General features: G+C 41.5%; 1 protein-coding gene across 1 annotated transcript in view; it reads right to left on the reverse strand.

The window, feature by feature from the left end:
- The window catches only part of LOC131356305 (B-cell receptor CD22-like), a 43,843-nt gene that overhangs the window by 15,518 nt on the left and 9,573 nt on the right, over positions 1–18,752 (reverse strand). Inside the window, exons 5-6 of the mRNA XM_058395207.1 lie at positions 12,350–12,613; positions 11,508–11,780 (exon numbers count right to left, since the gene is read on the reverse strand). Of these exons, the coding sequence (XP_058251190.1) occupies positions 11,508–11,780; positions 12,350–12,613 (537 nt within the window). The remainder of the gene's footprint in view (positions 1–11,507; positions 11,781–12,349; positions 12,614–18,752) is intronic.

An 18,752-nucleotide genomic window follows, 5' to 3' on the forward strand; every position in this document is an offset into this window, starting at 1 on the left:
CATCATCGCAAGACTTTTTCAAGGGATGCCTTGCTTTCGGGCTGGGGAGTGGTCTTGGAAGGCTGCCCCACACAGGGTCTCTGGGAGGGCCCTTAACTCTCATTGCACATAAATTGCCTGGAGATGAGGGCCGTGTTTCTAGCATTGAAACATTTTCTCCCACACCTCAAGGGCTACCATGTGTTGGTGCACACAGACAGCACCACAGTAGTTTCTTATATCAGTCATCAGGGCGGTCTGCGTTTGCGTTATCTTTCAGGTTGGTGCAGAGTGATTTTCGTCCCAGGGCACATAAATCGGGATGCAGACTTCCTGTCAAGGCAGGTGCTGGGGCCCAGGGAGTGGCATCTCCATCCACAGGTGGTGGAGAGCATCTGGCAGATTTTCGGCCAGAAGTGGATATGTTCGCCTTTAAGAAGTCGACCCACTGTCCACTGTGGTATTCCGTTTCTCACCCAGCCCCTCTGGGCCTGGATGCTCTGGTACAGATGTGGCTGAGGCTATGCCTGTATGCTTTTTCCCTGGTAGCTTTGCTCCCAGAAGTCCTAGCCGGAGTGCACCACAATCGAGTCCACCTTCTTCTAGTGGCTCCTCGCTGGCCCGCTTGGTTTGCGGACCTTGTCTCCCTCCTAGATGGCGCTCCTTGGGAGATTCCTGTCAGAAAAGATCTCCTCTCTCAGGCACAGGGGGTAAAATTACACCCCAGCACCGAGATATGGAAGCTCTGGGTCTGGCCCCTGAGGAGAAGCAGTTCCTACAGGCAGGCCTCTCATCAAAATTTTTCCACATATTGTAGATTCCTGGTTTAATCACTGCAAACCCTTATGAATGACCATTGGAAATTAACTGAGGTCTAAGAACACCAGACTAAATTCATCAAATAAATTTGTTATCTACATTACTTAAAACTGGAAGAAGAAGCTCCCCCAAGTCCACCAAAACACTCAGCCTCAGAGCAACAGCAATAGAGGACAGCTTAAGAATTTTCAAGAGAAATGCAAGGACAGTACCAAGTTAAGATAAAATCTGTTCTTGATACCAGATATGGAAATGTGGGTGTGTCTTTAAGTCCATATACTGATAGTTAGAATAATGTTTTTGCAGCTCATGTACAGAGATTCACTTTCAGAGATTTTGTGAATGCATAATATCTGTATTCCATTTCCAAAGCTTTATTAAAATAGGTATTGTGCATGCATAAAACTTTAATACAAACATTATTTAAGCTACAAAAAAAGTCATATCAGGACATTTATGAACACAGTGAGATGAGTTACAAAGCATCAGGTCATTTTTAAAGACGAAAATATGAACAATAAAAATGTTTATAAAAATATAGGAAAATAACATTTCCAAAACCGTGTGTCTGTGTGTGTGTACAAGCAGAACAACAGATGATATGACATCATCAGTGATCCAAGACTGCATGTTGCAAAACCAAAAAAAGTAAATAATTCTTCATCTTAAATTTTACTTTCATCTTAATTCGTTCATCAGTGAAGTTTTGTACATCAACAAGATGAACTTACTTTCTGTTAGAAAACAGTGACGGCCTTACAGACTTCACTCACGTTTCCAAAAACCAACCAAAAGCACTGAAGTGTAAGTATATGAGTAAAAGAAATAAGCATTTTTGTTAAAATATGGAAATGAGCATAAATTAATGCATTAAAATAGCATGTATATACCAGTTGAAAGTGCATTAATAAAATTCTATTTACACTGAACAAAATTATAAATGCAACACTTTTGTTTTTGCCCCCATTTTTCATGAGCTGAACTTAAAGATCTAAGACTTTTTCTATGTACACAAAAGGCCTATTTCTCTCAAATATTGTTCACAAATCTGTCTAAATCTGTGTTAGTGAGCACTTCTCCTTTGCCGAGGTAATCCATCCACCTCACAGGTGTGGCATATCAAGATGCTGATTAGACAGCATGATTATTGCACAGGTGTGCCTTAGGCTGGCCGCAATAAAAGGCTACTCTAAAATGTGCAGTTTTATCACACAGCACAATGCCACAGATGTCGCAAGTTTTGAGGGAGCATGGAGCATGCCACCCGGACAGCTGCTGCAACAACTGGTTTGCATAACCAAAGAATTTCTGCACAAACTGTCAGAAACCGTCTCAGGGAAGCTCATCTGCATGCTCGCCATCCTCATCGGGGTCTCGACCTGACTGCAGTTCGTTGTCGTAACCGACTTGAGTGGGCAAATGCTCACATTCGATGGCATCTGGCACTTTGGAGAGGTGGATGAATCCCACTTCACGGATGAATCCCAGTTTTCACTGTACAGGGCAGATGGCAGACAGCATGTATGGCATCATGTGGGTGAGTGGTTTGCTGATGTCAACATTGTGGATCGAGTGGCCCATGGTGGCGGTGGGGTTATAGTATTGGCAGGCATATGTTATGGACAACGAACACAGGTGCATTTTATTGATGGCATTTTGAATGCACAGAGATACCGTGATGAGATCCTCATGTTGCAGCATGATAATGCACGGCCACATGTTGGAAGTATCTGTACACAATTCCTGGAAGCTGAAAACATCCCAGTTCTTGCATGGCCAGCGTACTCACCGGACATGTCACCCATTGAGGATGTTTGGGATGCTCTGGATCGGCGTATACGACAGCGTGTTCCAGTTCCTGCTAATATCCAGCAACTTTGCACAGCCATTGAAGAGGAGTGGACCAACATTCCACAGGCCACAATCAACAACCTGATCAACTCTATGCGAAGGAGATGTGTTGCACTGCGTGAGGCAAATGGTGGTCACACCAGATACTGACTAGTTTTCTCAATATTTGAGAGACATAGGCCTTTTGTGTACATAGAAAAAGTCTTAGATCTTTGAGTTCAGCTCATGAAAAATGGGGGCAAAAACAAGTGTTGCATTTATAATTTTGTTCAGTGTATTATGAATGATCTAATTTTAAACGTTCTAAAATATGCAAATGTGCCACATGTGTATATGTATAATAAGTATAAAAAGAGCAAAAAAATGTCAAAAATTGTTAAGTAAATTTAAGTAAAAAGTGAATGACATGTTCCTGTATACAGGAAGGGGATGAATATGCTCTACTGCTGTGTACTGGAAGGGGATGAGTAGACTCTACTCCTGTGTACAGGAAGGGGATGAGTAGACTCTACTGCTGTGTACAGGAAGGGGATGAGTAGACTCTACTGCTGTGTACAGGAAGGGGATGAGTAGACTCTACTGCTGTGTACTGGAAGGGGATGAGTAGACTCTACTGCTGTGTACTGGAAGGGGATGAGTAGACTCTACTGCTGTGTACTGGAAGGGGATGAGTAGACTCTACTGCTGTGTACTGGAAGGGGATGAGTAGACTCTACTGCTGTGTACAGGAAGGGGATGAGTAGACTCTACTGCTGTGTACAGGAAGGGGATGAGTAGACTCTACTGCTGTGTACAGGAAGGGGATGAGTAGACTCTACTGCTGTGTACAGGAAGGGGATGAGTAGACTCTACTGCTGTGTACAGGAAGGGGATGAGTAGACTCTACTGCTGTGTACAGGAAGGGGATGAGTAGACTCTACTGCTGTGTACAGGAAGGGGATGAGTAGACTCTACTGCTGTGTACAGGAAGGGGATGAGTAGACTCTACTGCTGTGTACAGGAAGGGGATGAGTAGACTCTACTACTGTGTACAGGAAGGGGATGAGTAGACTCTACTGCTGTGTACAGGAAGGGGATGAGTAGACTCTACTGCTGTGTACAGGAAGGGGATGAGTAGACTCTACTCCTGTGAACAGGAAGGGGATGAGTAGACTCTACTCCTGTGAACAGGAAGGGGATGAGTAGACTCTACTGTTGTGTACTGGAAGGGGAAGAGTAGACTTTACTGTTGTGTACTGGAAGGGGAAGAGTAGACTTTACTGTTGTGTACTGGAAGGGGATGAGTAGACTGTACTTTCTGAAGAAGCTCAGATGCTTTAATGTTTGCAGTAAGATGTTGGAGATCTTCTACATGGCGGATATTGTGAGTGCTGTCTCATCTATCTACCAGTCTGTCTGTCTGGCTTTCTGTCAGTCTATCTCTCTATAGGTTTTTCTTTTTTCTGTTTAACTACTGTAGCTTTATCAGAACAGACACATGGCTCACTGCAAAGAGAAAGACAGAGACAGTAAATACATTTATAAATACATTTCTCCTGATATTGCTGTCACTGATGTTACAAACTAGTTAACTTGTTGAATCAGTGACCAAGGCAACAAATCAGTTATTCAAGTAATTTCCTGTGTCAGTATTTTGTATGTTCATAGTTATCTCTGTCATAACTGTCCATGTAGACTGAGATGATGGATAGTTATCTAGTCATTTTCCAAACAAACATGGATGACCTCTCACAGATTCTGTAAGGTGGGGGTTTGTGTACATGGATACTGTAGCTGCTTTCTAATGCAGCATTAAAAATCTTTCCTCATGGTGTTTTGTCTTTTCAAGATTTATGCTGTAAATGTCATGAGTCTTACCTTGCTGTGCTTTATCTCTGAGTAGACAGTATTATCAGCCACACTAGCCTTTCCTAGTGGGAATTAGATATCATGAATTAATCTCCTGAAATATTACAAAACATTTAAATTATTACAAAGAAAATGATCTGGATATTAAATCATACACAATTAAAGACATTAGACCACCGCAGGGTTGACTTCTGGATTCTGACTGGTCAGAATTTGTTGAATAATTTTCTATAACAGCAGCTCTGACAATAGTGCAGCTGCAAATCACAGGTGTATTTTAATGCACTTGCTTTAATAACTTCAAATTTCTTCAGTTTTCTTTTTTAACATTTATGGAAGGAATCTCCAGTGTCAGCACTCTTTAACAGTCAGGACATTTTCTAACATGGGAAGGTCTTCAAGACAGAGGACTTTATGACAGATTGTGGTTTTTGTAAGATAATAAAAGAGAGGTTGGTGAGGGAACAACTTCATTCACTCACTGACCAATTTTTAGAAACCCCTGTACATATGTTCACATGGAAGCAGCATGGCATTCATGGCGATATTTTAAATGTCAGACTGCACGAGGGCATCGTTTTGCATTAGTTTTGGTCTGTGTTGTCAAACACTTAAGAACATGATTTGGGTGACACCAGAGAGAGTGATTATAATTAATGTAATTTCTACAGCTGTATGTAGCCCTGGGTAAAGTCTTAATGATGTTCCTAATATGGTAAATGCATTAGGTTTAAATTGAGTTAGTGCATGCGCTGATTTGTTGCTGTGTAATTTAACCTAGTTTGTTTAGAGTGTATTAGAAGACCATGAGTTCACACAATCTAGTTTACGGCAGCCTGAGTTGGAATAGGATTGGTCATGCTTAAGTGTAATATCCCTAGTAGCCAATCGGAGCCATCCATGAGCAGGACTACTGATGGGGTGGGGAATAAAAGAGGGAAGAAAAAGAAAAGGAGTTTTTGAGAAAAGTGGAGCATGTGTGTATATTCAGAGAGAAAACCTAGGCGAGAGTCACTGCCCGTGAGCCTCGGCAACTCTAAGAATTCTATCTAAAGGTGTTTTCATAGTTCTCTGAAAGTATTGTGTAAACTTTTTTAAAGTAAAGAGTGTGCCGTTTATCTACATGTGTTCAACTAGAAGACTGTGTTTAGCTGTGGTGTTAGCAGGCCATGCTAATGCTTTAATACTCTACTAAAGTGGTTTGCTACAAGGACTGGGACAATTTGTGAGAGCATGTTTGGAAGTAGAGCTGGCGGATAGTGCCCCATTCAACCGGAAACATTCGGGGTTCCTCCATTTGGCCGACGAGGAACCTGAGGACATCAGACGGTGACTTGAGCTGCCAACGACACAGAGTTTAGCATCAGTTTGCTAAGGACTCATGAGACTGCCGCTTGGAGACAATAAGCCACTGAGAGGTATTATCCCTACAAACGTTGTGGTGCGACACTTCAACGGAGACTGTGAGTGCGGTGAAACAGGCCTGCAACGAGTATAGTTTTTGCCAGCATTTTAGTTTGTTTGTTAATACAGCTAGGTGACCGGTCACATTAGTTAGTGTAACTGAGTGTGAATACTGGTGTATTAAGTGTTATGATTGGTAATCTGTATTTTTGTTCATCTACAGAGTTATACTAATCTGTAAAAGCAGAAGAGAATTAAGTTGCTATATTTCCATTGAGTATTTAAATTGTGATTTATTTTATTTATAATTGTACTATTTGTTTTTATACCCAACAAGGGATTGTTTAGTTTATTTTGTTATTTTTAATACACTTATTATTATCAGTACAATATATTTTGGTTATTTATATATCCAGATTCGTGTGTCTATTTGTTGTTGTAATTACTAGGGTTGAGAGTGTTGAAGGCATATTAGGCAGCTAAGCAACAGGTGAGAACCCAAACTAAGAATCCAGGTATAACAAAGTTAAATATAATTTAACAACAAGCACTCAGTTTGCCAGGGTGGCCAAAGGGGCGCTACATGTATATACTAAAGTGGAGTTGTGCAACTAAGAGGTCCTGAGCAACTTATAGGTCAGCATATTTTCTGAGTTTGTTATAGATTTTTCCCTGATGTATAATGGGGCATTCAGCTATGGGAATTTGCAGTGCTTGTTTTGCTACCTACATCAAGCTCTGTGGTGCATTACAAATTCACTACTTCACTCTCCTTAACCATGATGGGAGGTGGTCCCTGTGGCCTTGGTGATGGTTGTTCCCAAGAGGGAGGAGTTGGGATTGGATATAAATACAAAATCGTCAGTTTCCTCCACTTCGGCCCCCTGTGGAGACCAACTTTCATTGTCCCAACTTTCTGACGTGTTTGAACCTCTCCCAGGTCACAATGACCTCATAGCAAACCACACTAATGCACCCCCCATGTTACGCAGCCAACCCTTTCGCCTGAACAAAAAAACAGCTGATTCAGGAAGAGCTCATGGCACAATAATGGTTAATCAAGGAGTCACACCTCCTGGTGGTTTTGGTGCCCGAAGCTGATGGGTTAGTTCGGTTCTTTGTGGACTATAGAAAAGTCAATGCCCAATGCCTCATAATGACAAATTGTGCAAGTAGAAAGGTGCAGTTCTATATAATTGAATGCTAGATTTAATAAAGGGATATTGCTACATCCTTTTGACTACAATATCCAGTGAAAAAATGTCTTTTCTAGACCGAAGAGGTTGGAGGACATCAGCCCGAGGTTATTGGTGGAATAGACCAAGTACAGCACAATTTAAAAGGAGTGTCTAGCCATCAAATGGATGGTCTTCACCCATACTAATGATGCTATCTGCTGGGATGGGCCTACTTTCTCTGCTCAGACCACACACCACTCCAGTGGCTCCACCGCATATAGGATGCCAACATGAGGATCATTCATTGGTATCTAGCACTTCATCCATTTAAGTTCAAGGTGGACCAGAATCAGACTTTTTCCTTATGTTGCAGGGGAGTCTGTTGCAGGGTTATTGTGGTCACACAAGTTAATGGAGAGAGGAGTTGGTGAAGATAAATTGCTAGAATCAAATACCTGTGCTTATTTCCACTACTGACTTTTCCTCTGTTGCAGTGAGTGGGTGGCAGAGATTAAGTGCAGTTAAATAATACTGCTGAAATACTAAAGCAAAAACAAAATGCATTTTGAGTTCCCATGCCTGCCACCATTTCCTTTTTCCTGACCCTTCTGAGTTGTCCACAGTTTGTTTATGCGAATATCTAACTGTGGTATCATGAGACAGCATCATAAATGTAAGTATGAGTCAAGAAGGTCAGTTAATATTAAGATCAAATATCAGATTGGGAGAAATTAATTAAATAGGGAAGCTGCTGTGGTAAAGCACTTTGGGATGTGCTGTATTAGAAAAATAATCATTCAGTGTAGGAACTCTGAAGAATTAACCCATCATACCACACCACACCACACTGTCACTGATTATTTTCCTTTAACAGCACAACATGAGTGTTTCATTACATAGCATAAGAGTGATGTTTGACACAAGACATTTTCCTTTACCTTTTATTCTCTTTGCTTTTTTCATTGTTTTTAGTTCAATCTTAGCATAAGTCACATCAGCATCAGCACCTGCAGTAGCTGAAAACAAAACCATCCAATGATCTTTAGCCTTTTAATACATCAGGCACAACTCAAAAATAGACATCAGTCATTATGAGTCTCCTGCTAATTATTTGATGCAGTTTATTCAGATAACAAATAATTGACAGTGCTGAAGATTTGAAGTGTTATTTGTTAACATTTGTTTTTAATAAAATTTAATATTGTAGCATTAAAAATACTTGACCATTGTTTGCCTTCTTTTTCTTCATGACCTGTGCGTAATTGGCTTCCCTGCTCTGACCTGCAGCTTTACCTGAATACAGTGCAGTGTGATAGTCTCTACAAGACACTTCTGTACTTTACTGTATAGAGTTAATATTTGTTAAATCTCCTAATGCAAGAGGAAATGTCTGAAATTAAATAAAGCTACCTGTTCTACTCCTTATATTCTACAAAACATGTATAAAGCAGTTATCTTACCTTTTCTTCTTTTGCAGGACCACAGCACGATCATTAAGATCAGAAAAGCGATGAACACAAATCCCAAACCCACAAACAGTCCTACTGTTCCACCACTGGATCTAGAAGCTGATACAAAGTGGAAAAGAGCAGAGGTTCAGCATATCATCACTGTTATGAAAAAGAGAATTAAGTAAAAATACCCCTTTGCCATCCTAAACAGTTTCTCCCCAGTGGAAACACAGAATTCTAAATATTCTGTATACATTCTGTATACTGAAACATTTCGTTTTTCATTTAACATTGAACACACTCCATGAAGACTCACCATGCACTGTGATGTTGACAGGATTACTGTTTTCTCCAGATTCAGATTCACACCAGTAAACTCCAGTGTAGGATGTGGAGAGGAAGCTGATGTTACATGTAGATCCTGTAACTGATCCCCAGTGTGAACAATCTAACACTCTCTCACTGTGTGTGTATCGTCTCACTGTCCATCCAGTAGAGTTACTCTGGTCCTCACAGCTCAGTGAGAGAGAGTCATTAGTAAAGTGTTGAGTTCTGCTGGGATTGATGATCAGAGAGACTGGAGGAGATTTACCTTAAACACAGAAAAGAACCAAGTTAAAAAAAAGGATATAGAGAACATGCACAATAATAAGAACACAAGGAATTTGCTATAAATTGAAAGTTTTTATTTTCTTGTATGATACCAAGAAAAATGACCCAATTACAAGGAGTGGGACATCACCAAATACAGGGGAACACAAGGAACATCATGACAATAATCATCTACCAGCATTTAATACTCTTTAACTAACATATACCCATGAATAAATAAATGCTGCATTAATCTGATCTTACATTCACACTTTTCTATTCTACACTTCAACACAACAGTTAATTTTCCTCACCAGTGATCCATAGTGGCTGTGGATTGCTGTACTGTGAGTGAAGGGCTGGTTCTCCTCTCTCTCCTCTGCACATATAAACTCCTGTGTGTTTAAGAGCAGCAGGACTGAGAGTGTAGTTGCCTCCAGATCCTCTGCTGCTGTCTGAGAGGAGCTCCACATACACGCTATAGCCACCATTATTATTTATTCCAGTTAAGCCGTCTCTGTAGGGAACAACTGTGTACCAGCTGAATGTCCAGTCTGTAGAGGAGTCTGTAACCTCACAGCTTAGAGTCACTGAGTCTCCTTCAGTCAGCCAGCTCTGTGGAGATACACTCAGTACTGCCTGTGGTCTCTCTGTTACACAGAAAATACATAAAAGTTTTCTGTATTTATTTAATACACAATAAGAAGCTTTTCAGGAATGTCTAATTGAACATTTTCACCTGATACAGTCAGTGTAACAGCATCACTGGTGTGTGAGCCTCCTCTCTCTGTCAGAGTGACCGTCTCCTCAGTGAACCCCTGATTATCAGGATTTATGGATGCCACTGGTTTAGGTCTTGCTGTAGAAAAATAATAGAGCATCTAAATTGGCATGATGAATGTATCATCATGGTGTTTAATGATGATATAGGAATAGTGGAATAGTGAATGCACCAATTTTCTTTTATTAACACTATTATCATTTTATTATCATTTATTTTACAGATTTTTGTGAGATCGTTCCATATTAACTCTTCATCAATTATTCTTCAATCATTTTTGTTTTTAATATAAACAACATGTTTAAATCCAGTTAAACTGTACTGGACACTTCCCTGCCTTATATTTTGCCAAATTTGTTATGTTTCCTTGTATTACATGATTCCTGTGTTTGCCTAACCCTCTTGATACTGTTTGCTCATCATGATTTCTAAATCTGCTCACTAGGAAGGCATTGAAGTGGGTGTCCCCTGTCTGGGATCAAGAAGGCAAGGCGAGGGCTTCCTAGAAACAATTCACTGAGCTGTTTCAATGTGTCTTCAGTCACTCTCCAGTGAGCAAGGAAGCAGATGAGCAATTCCTGTCCTTGACCCAAGGAGCATTCTGCCTCACTGATTCCACACTCGAGTTCCATCAAGGCTTGAAACCAGAAATGATCATGACTCCCTCACTGATCTATGGTGTGCTCCTCAAACTTAATCTCAACATGCCTACAAAACCAATACCACAGCCACTACAAATTCGAGCTATCAACAGGGGACCCATTGGTTATATCCACCACTATCCACCAGCCTATCCACCACTGTTGACAGGGTTCTTCTTTAGGAAGAAAGGGGGAGGTCTTCAACCTTGTATTGACTATAGGGGCCTGAATCAGTGCACTGCAACATATTCATGTCCACTGCCTCTCATTACAGGAACCTTTGAGCAATTCCACACCACCAAGTTCTTCACCAAGCTCAACCTACACAGTGCTTATAACCTGGTGCACATTCATGAGGTTGATGAGAAGTTGACAGCCTTCAGCACTTCCAGTGGCCACTATGAGTATTGCACCATGCATTATGTGCTCTCTAGCACCCCCTCTGTATTCAACTGTTTAAGTAACAACATGCTATATGACATGCTGTGCATTCACTCTCACAGTCGTTTTGGGTTTTGATGTTGATATGAAATGATGAAGGTGTCAGAGCTGCTGTTCTAATAAAATTCATGATTGGATTGAAATGTAGAAACACTGTATATATTTAAATGACCTGATATGAAGACATTAATAACTAGAAATATAGCCAACAGAACAGAAATAGGTTATCTTCTAATAAATCAGATAATGGCAGAGCCAACACAAGGTAAGATTTACTTCAATTTATTTTTTAACTGTGTTCTATTAATCAGACTGACTCACCACAATTATACTACAAACTTAATATAAAACCCAGAAACTACTGAAAAAGATATGATGATGATTCTTGTAAAAGAAATTGGTGTCTACTAGACAGGGAAGTGAAAATCACCATCAAAGAAACAAGGACTGAGTTACTGACAGCTCAAAATCTGGACTCTAAAAAATAATGTTAAATAAGAAATAAAAACACCCACAGACTCACCTGATACAGTCAGTGTAACAGCATCACTGGAGTGTGAGGAGCGTGAACCTCCTCTCTCTGCTCCTCTACAGGTGTATTTACCTGTGTGGGTCACTTCAACACCACTGATTCTGTACACCTGTCCACTACTGACAGGACTGTGTGAAGCATCTTTATACCAGCTGTACTGCCAGATAGAGACACTTTCATCCTGTATGTCACATCTCAGAGTGACGGTCTCTCCACTCAACACCTGATTATCAGGATTTATGGATGCCACTGGTTTAGGTCTTGCTGTAAAAAAATAGTAGTTACCACCCAGATTATTTCCTATAACAGCATGTCCTTGTGTGTTGTATTCTTTTAAAGCACAGCACAGTGCCATAGATTACTTTGTTTATTTTTAATGAATTAATGAATGAAACAGTGCACTTTTCTTCTATTTATAGTTACATTTATGGTCGTTGGAATGCCTGTAAAACACCTTCTTTTTCTCTCTTACATTCAAACAAATATAATCATGAGTCATTTCCTTACTAGGCTCTTTTTTCCTTCAGTCTTTTAATGAATAAAGGGGAGAAATGTAGTTTGCTATGTTACAGCAAAACTGTAAAGCATGAACTCCTCTGTCCTGAAAATATTTATATGTCAGAAAATGTGCAATTATTTTTTCCACTCAATTTTTTATCATTGTCATTATATTCTTAAACTTTTGCATTGAATCTCACAGCCACAGATGAAAAACAGTGTTAAACATATGTATTTCAAGATTATTTTGAACATTCTGGAATAAAAATTAATTAAAATTTTTTGTTACCCCTTTTATCAAAGCTGAGAAAGAAAGGAAATAATTCAAGACATACCCCTTGCTATAATCTTGACAGGATCACTGAGTTCTGTGTTGTAGTTTCCCCTCTGTGCTCGGCACTGATACTTTGTTTCTCCTGCATCATTTATGGTCACTTTAAGTGTGTTCATTTGTTCTTTGGTTGGAGGCTGTAACAGCTGATTATTTTTGTACCAGTGAAACCCCCATCCAGTCTCCTGCAGCTCACAGCTCAGAGTGACGGTATCTCCAGTGTAGACGGAGCTCTGAGGAGTCACTCTCACAGTTGGTTTGGGTTTTGCTGTTGGTATGAAATGATGAAGGAGTCAGAGCTGCTTTTCACAACATGTGACATACAGGATGAAAGTGTCTCTAGCACCTGAGTGATCTACATCTATCTCATTTTTTATACAACTGAGGGTTAAGGGCCTTGCTTAAGGGCCCATTAATGGCATCTTGTCAGTCCTGGGACTTGAACCTTCTGATCAGTAGTCCAATGTCGTAATTATTGAGCTACCACTTCCCATGAATCACCCATTTGTATGTGGCATTTCAACAATTGAAATTCCAGTTGTTCCACAGGCTGACTTCCTGTCCCGTCAATGGGGCTCAGCTGCAGACCGGACGGCTCACCTGCCTCAGTTGGGTGGTGGAGGTATGTAGAAGTGGAGGCATGGTGAACGCTAGTTTGTGAATAAAGGCCGGAGCCAGAGGGACCCTGGTAATGATCATCACACCTGTGATGAATGAAAAACAGTCTCCTCTTCCCTAAACTGCGATCTTTACAGCATGAATTCCTACAGTAAAGCCATGTCAGAGGACTTTTGGCTGAGAACTGAGACATCATTTGTATAGTATAGTAGTTTCTAATGCTCTGTAAATAAACACAATTCTGCTTTTGCATCCTTTCTAACCTCCTCATGACAAAAAAGTAAACCAAATATGGATGTATTACAATTTTTCATTGCTGCCAAAAACAGGGGAACATATCTGACACACCTAAGGCATATGAAGAGGCTTGAGACTCTACTGAACTAGCTCAGGGTCAATCTCAAGGTCACGCTCCTCCTCAACTCTATTTTTATTTTTCTTTCTAATTATGTTCTTAAACTTTTGCACTGGATCTCATAGCCACAAATGACAGTGTTAAACATATGTATTTCAAGATTATTTTGAACATTCTGGAATAAAAATTAATTACATTTTTTGTTACCCCTTCTACCAAATCTGAGAAAGAAAGAAAATAATTTAAGACATACCCCTCGCTGTAATCTTGACAGGATGACTGAGTTCTGTGTTGTAGTTTCCCCTGTGTGCTCGGCACTGATACTTTGATTCTCCTGCATCATTTATGGTCACTTTAAGTGTGTTCATTTGTTCTCTGGTTGGAGGCTGTAACAGCTGATTATTTTTGTACCAGTGAAACCTCCATCCAGTCCCCTGCTGCAGCTCACAGCTCAGAGTGACGGTGTCTCCAGTGTAGACGGAGCTCTGAGGATTCACTCTCACAGTCGGTTTGGGTTTTGCTGTTGGTATGAAATGATGGAGTCAGAGCTGCTTTTCACAACATGTGACATACACGAGGAAATTGTCTCTAGCACCTGAGCGATCTACATTTATCTCATTTTTTATTCAACTGAGGGTTAAGGGTCTTGCTTAAGGGCCCATTAGTGGTATCTCGTCGGTCGTGGGATTTGAACCTTCTGATCAATCATTAAAATTCCAGTTTTTCTACTACTTCTGATCAGTAGTCCAATATTTTAATTATTGAGCTACCACTTCCCATGAATCAACCATTTGTATCTGGCATTTCAACAATTGAAATTCCAGTTCAAGGTTCAAGTTCAAGGTTCAAAGTTCTTTATTGTCAATACCACCATATGTGCAAACATAGAGGAATCTAAATACCATTTCTCTTCTCTCGTCAGTATTAACATTGTAATTTCAGTCAGTGGAACAAAGAACAGATTTTGTGACAGTATCAGCAGTATACTTATAATAAATAGATATAAATAAACCAGTGAAAAATAAATTGAACATCTGAATGGATATATATCTGATTAAGTGTAAACAGTGAATTCTATTAAATATTTGCACCTTAGAATATATTTGTATAAGTTGAAGACAAATGTAAACATGAACATAAACATGAAGAAAAATGTAAACATTCAAAAAGTTAGGTGCAAAACAGCATGTACAATAGCAGTAATATAGTGCAATAAGACGGTAAGGTGTAAAGTGCTAAACAGTGTCGGATTGAAATAGTTTGTGCATGTACTGTATGCTGAAACATGTAATGTTTGAACAAGTGTTTGTTAACAGTTCAGTGTGTATAGAATTTTATTGACAGTATAAAGTGTCTAATGTGCAATGAAGTGTGGGGTGAGCTGAGTCCAGGAGTAGGTATGGGAGGAGGGACATGATGGACAGAGTTCAGCATCCTGACAGCCTGATGGATGAAGCTGTTTGAAAGTCTTGTGGAGCGAGCCTGGAGGCTCTGGTACCTTCTCCCTGAAGGCAGGAGGCTGAAGTAGAGGTTTGGTGAGTGTAAACCATCTGCTGCAATGCTGATGGCTCTGCTAGTGAGGCGGGTATGGAAGATATCCACAAGGCAGGGCAGAGAGACACAGATGATCTTGCCGGCTGCTTTCACTATGCGTTGCAGAGTCTTTCGACAGGAGGCAGTGTATCCTCCATACCACACAGTGATGCAGCTGGAGAGAATGCTCTCAGTGGTGCCCTGGTAGAAGGAGCACATGATAGGAGGCGGGACTCATGCTTTCCTCAGTCTGCGAAGAAAGTAAAGGCGTGACTGAGCTTTCTTGGCCAGCGATGTGGTGTTCGTCATGCAGGAGAGATCCTCAAAAGATATGCACCCCTAGGAACCCGGTGCTGTTCATCCGCTCCACTGCAGCACTGTTGATGGTTAGTGGGGGGTGCTGTGGTGGACCTTTCCTGAAGTCAATGACAATTTCTTTGGTCTTCCCCACGTTGAGGAAGAGATTGTTGTCGGTACATCACTGGACCAGATGGCTCACCTCGCTCCTGTAGTTGGCCTTGTAGTTGTTGATGAAGTCCACTACAGTTGTGTCATCTGCAAACTTTATGATGTGGTTGGTATTGTAGCTGGGTCAACAGGGTGAAGAGCAGCTGGCTGAGCAGGCATCCTTGTGGTGACCCTGTGCTCAGTGTGATGGTCTTAGGATGTTTTTCCGCTGACTCGTACATTCTGTGGTCTCTCTGACAGGAAGTCCAGAACCCAGTTACAGAGAGACGAGTTGATTCCCAGGTGTCTTAGTTTGTTTATGAGCTGCTGGGGGATAATTGTGTTAAAAGCTAAGCTAAGGTTCAGGAATAGCGTACGCACATACGAGTCTTTGGAGTCCAGGTGTGTAAGGGCTACATTGAGAGTGGCTGAGATGGCATCTTCAGTGGACCTGTTGGTTCTGTATGCAAACTGGAACGGGTCGTGGGAGGGAGGAAGAATGGATTTTATGTGCTGCATGATCAGTCGCTCAAAGCACTTCATAATGATGGGGGTCAGTGCAACAGGCCTGTAGTTGTTATGGCTGGAGGGGTGTGGTTTCTTTGGGACTGGAATTACTGTGCTGGCCTTGAGACACTTGGGGACGACTGCTTGACTCAGTGAGATGTTAAAGATGTCAGTTAGTACATCCTTGAGTTCTGCAGCACAATTATTTAGAACATGACCAGATATGTTGTCTGGTCTAGCTACCTTGCGTGGGTTGATCCTCAGGAGGGTCTTTTCCACATCGACTGGGGTCAGACACACAGCCTGCTTGTGTGGTAGAGGTGAGATCTTCTGTGCCTGTGTGTTTTTGTAGATCTCAAAATGGCCAAAGAAATCATTGAGGCTGTTAAGTAAAGACATGTCACTGTCACAGGTCCATGGTAGGGGTTTATAGTTCGTAAGAGTTTTTAAGGCCTTGCCAGAGACTCTGTGTGTCTCTGAAGCTGCTGAAATGTTTGGATATTTTATTGCTGTATTGTTGTTTCACTTTCCTGATTCCCCGGGACAAGTTGGCTCTTGCAGTTGCTAGGCCTGTAGTGTCACCAGCTCTAAAGGCTACATCCCGTGCCCTCAGAAGTTTGAACACTTCTTCTGTCAGCCATGGCTTCTGGTTAGCTCGAATATTGATGGTTTTTCTGTGTGTGACATCATCTGTGCACTTTAAGATGTATGCAGTAACAGCCTCAGTATATTCTTCTATGTCCGTGTGGTTATTGTAAGTTGCTGCTTCTTTGAAGATGTCCCAGTCTGTAGTGTCAAAGCAGTCTTGTAGGGCAGACTGGGCCCCCTCTGACCACACATGTACCTCCTTGTTGGTTGGTCTGATGACTCTCACCTTCGGTCTGTACGCAGGTATGAGCATGATGGTGATGTGGTCAAAGAGTCCAAGGTGGGGGAGGGGTGGACTTTGTATGCTCCTTTGCTGCTTGAATCTGCTAAGTCCAATGTGTTATTGCCCCTTCTGGGAAAGTTTATGTGCTGATGAAGTTACAGTAAAAAAGGCTTTAAATCCACGTGATTGAAGTCCCCAGCAGTTATGAGAAATCCGTCTGGGTGTGCTGTTTGTTGCTCACTGATAGCATGGTAGAGCTCACTGAGTGCCTCATTCCGTTTGCTGTTGTTAGCACTGGCGGGGATGTAAACAGCAATGAGTAAAATCACTGTGAATTCCCTCAGTAGGTAGAAGGTTCGACACTTTACAATAATAAACTCTACCAGTGGAGAACAGTGTTTTCGAACAATAACAGCATTTTGGCACCAAGCTTTGCTGATATAAACACAAACTCCCCCGCCAGGAGTCTTTCCTACCTCGGCACAGACTCGGTCGGCACGGTAGCATGTTAGCCCAGCTAGCTGGATAGTAGACTCGGGTATGTTTTCATTTAACCACGTCTCCATAAAGATGAAAACACAGCATTCTCTCACCTCATGCTGCGCAGATCTTATAAGTTGTATGTGGTCCATTTTATTATCCAGTGATCTTACATTTGCTAAAATGAGGGATGGTATTGTGGGCCTGTGTGGGCTAGCTGCTAGCCTAGCCCCGATGCCTCTGCGTTTGCCTCGTTTCTGCTTCCTCTCACAACGCTTCCAACACCTCCTCTATGGGCGAGGTGCCACAGGCGAGGTCAGGGTTTGGTCGGCCAGCGAAATATACCGAGATCCCGAAGCTCCTCAGCTACTGTGTTGTCCAGGATGTCGTTTGTTATCCTTGCTTCAATTCCCAAAAGGAAATCACGACTACGACTAGCTTTAAAAAGAGATGACGGCAGACTTTGAGAATGTAAATGTGAACAAAAAGCACTCGAAAAAGCACAATTGGACATTGAAGTCGGAGATAGAGGGGACGTTGCGTCTGTACGTGCTGCCATCTTGTTCCACAGGCTGACTTCCTGTCCCGTCGATGGGGCTCAGCTGCAGACTGGATGGCTCACCTGCCTCATTTGGGTGGTGGGGGTATGTAGAAGTGGAGGCATGGTGAACGCTAGTTTGGGAATAAAGGACGGAGCTGTTTGAACAGACATCTTATGTGTGGGGATGCATTGCCTTGGCCATTGACAGGGGATCCCAGAGGGTGTTCAGGGCCCAGCACCCTCTCCCTTTATGAAATTTCCTCTGGGGATTTCCCCCTAGAACAGTTGTGTGATAAATCCCTCTGGTTAACCTTAACTTAAGTGAAAGCAATTGATGGTCAACACCTATAGCCAACCTTTGAACTTTCCAACCCATACATTTCAATTAATTACAAGAGACTATATGAGTGATACAGGACACTTAGACCACAGTATACACAGAGACTACACAGTTATTAGTGCCAAAGAGCCATTGGGAATCGTTATTCAAGGTCGTTCCCCATGACTTAATGTTCAGGTACTTAGATCACAAAAAAAAACTACACCTTCTATTGGCCCATTTCTACTGGCTGGGCATTCACAGTGATGTACACAAGTGGTGTGTGGCATGTTACAAATTTGGGAGTCTGCTGGACACCCCAAAAGTGCCATTACCACTGATTGAGGTCCCCTTTAAAAGAATTGGCATGAAACTTGACAGGCCATTAGAGAGGTCTGCAAGCAAGAATTGTTTTGCTTTAGTTCTGGTGGATTATACAACACAATACTGTCAGGACCTTCCACTAGCAAAAATGAAATTCAGTATGTTCTCCACCTGAGAGCAAATCTCCAGTGACTTGGGCGCCTCTTAATGAAGAATTAGCTATAGGCACGAGAATGTCAACCAGCTAAGCGAATTTCTCATTTTATTATCCATGTTGAGCTCAAAATTGCTGAATGAAAACTCTGAGAATAAGCAAACAGATAAAGCCAAATCTCTCACCCCAACCTCCTAAAACCATGGAGGGAGATAGTCCCTGCTAACTTAATATTAAACCCAGTTGCTACTGCAAAAG

The sequence above is a fragment of the Hemibagrus wyckioides genome, linkage group LG07 (assembly GCF_019097595.1).
Source record: "Hemibagrus wyckioides isolate EC202008001 linkage group LG07, SWU_Hwy_1.0, whole genome shotgun sequence".
Taxonomy (NCBI): Eukaryota; Metazoa; Chordata; class Actinopteri; order Siluriformes; family Bagridae; genus Hemibagrus; species Hemibagrus wyckioides.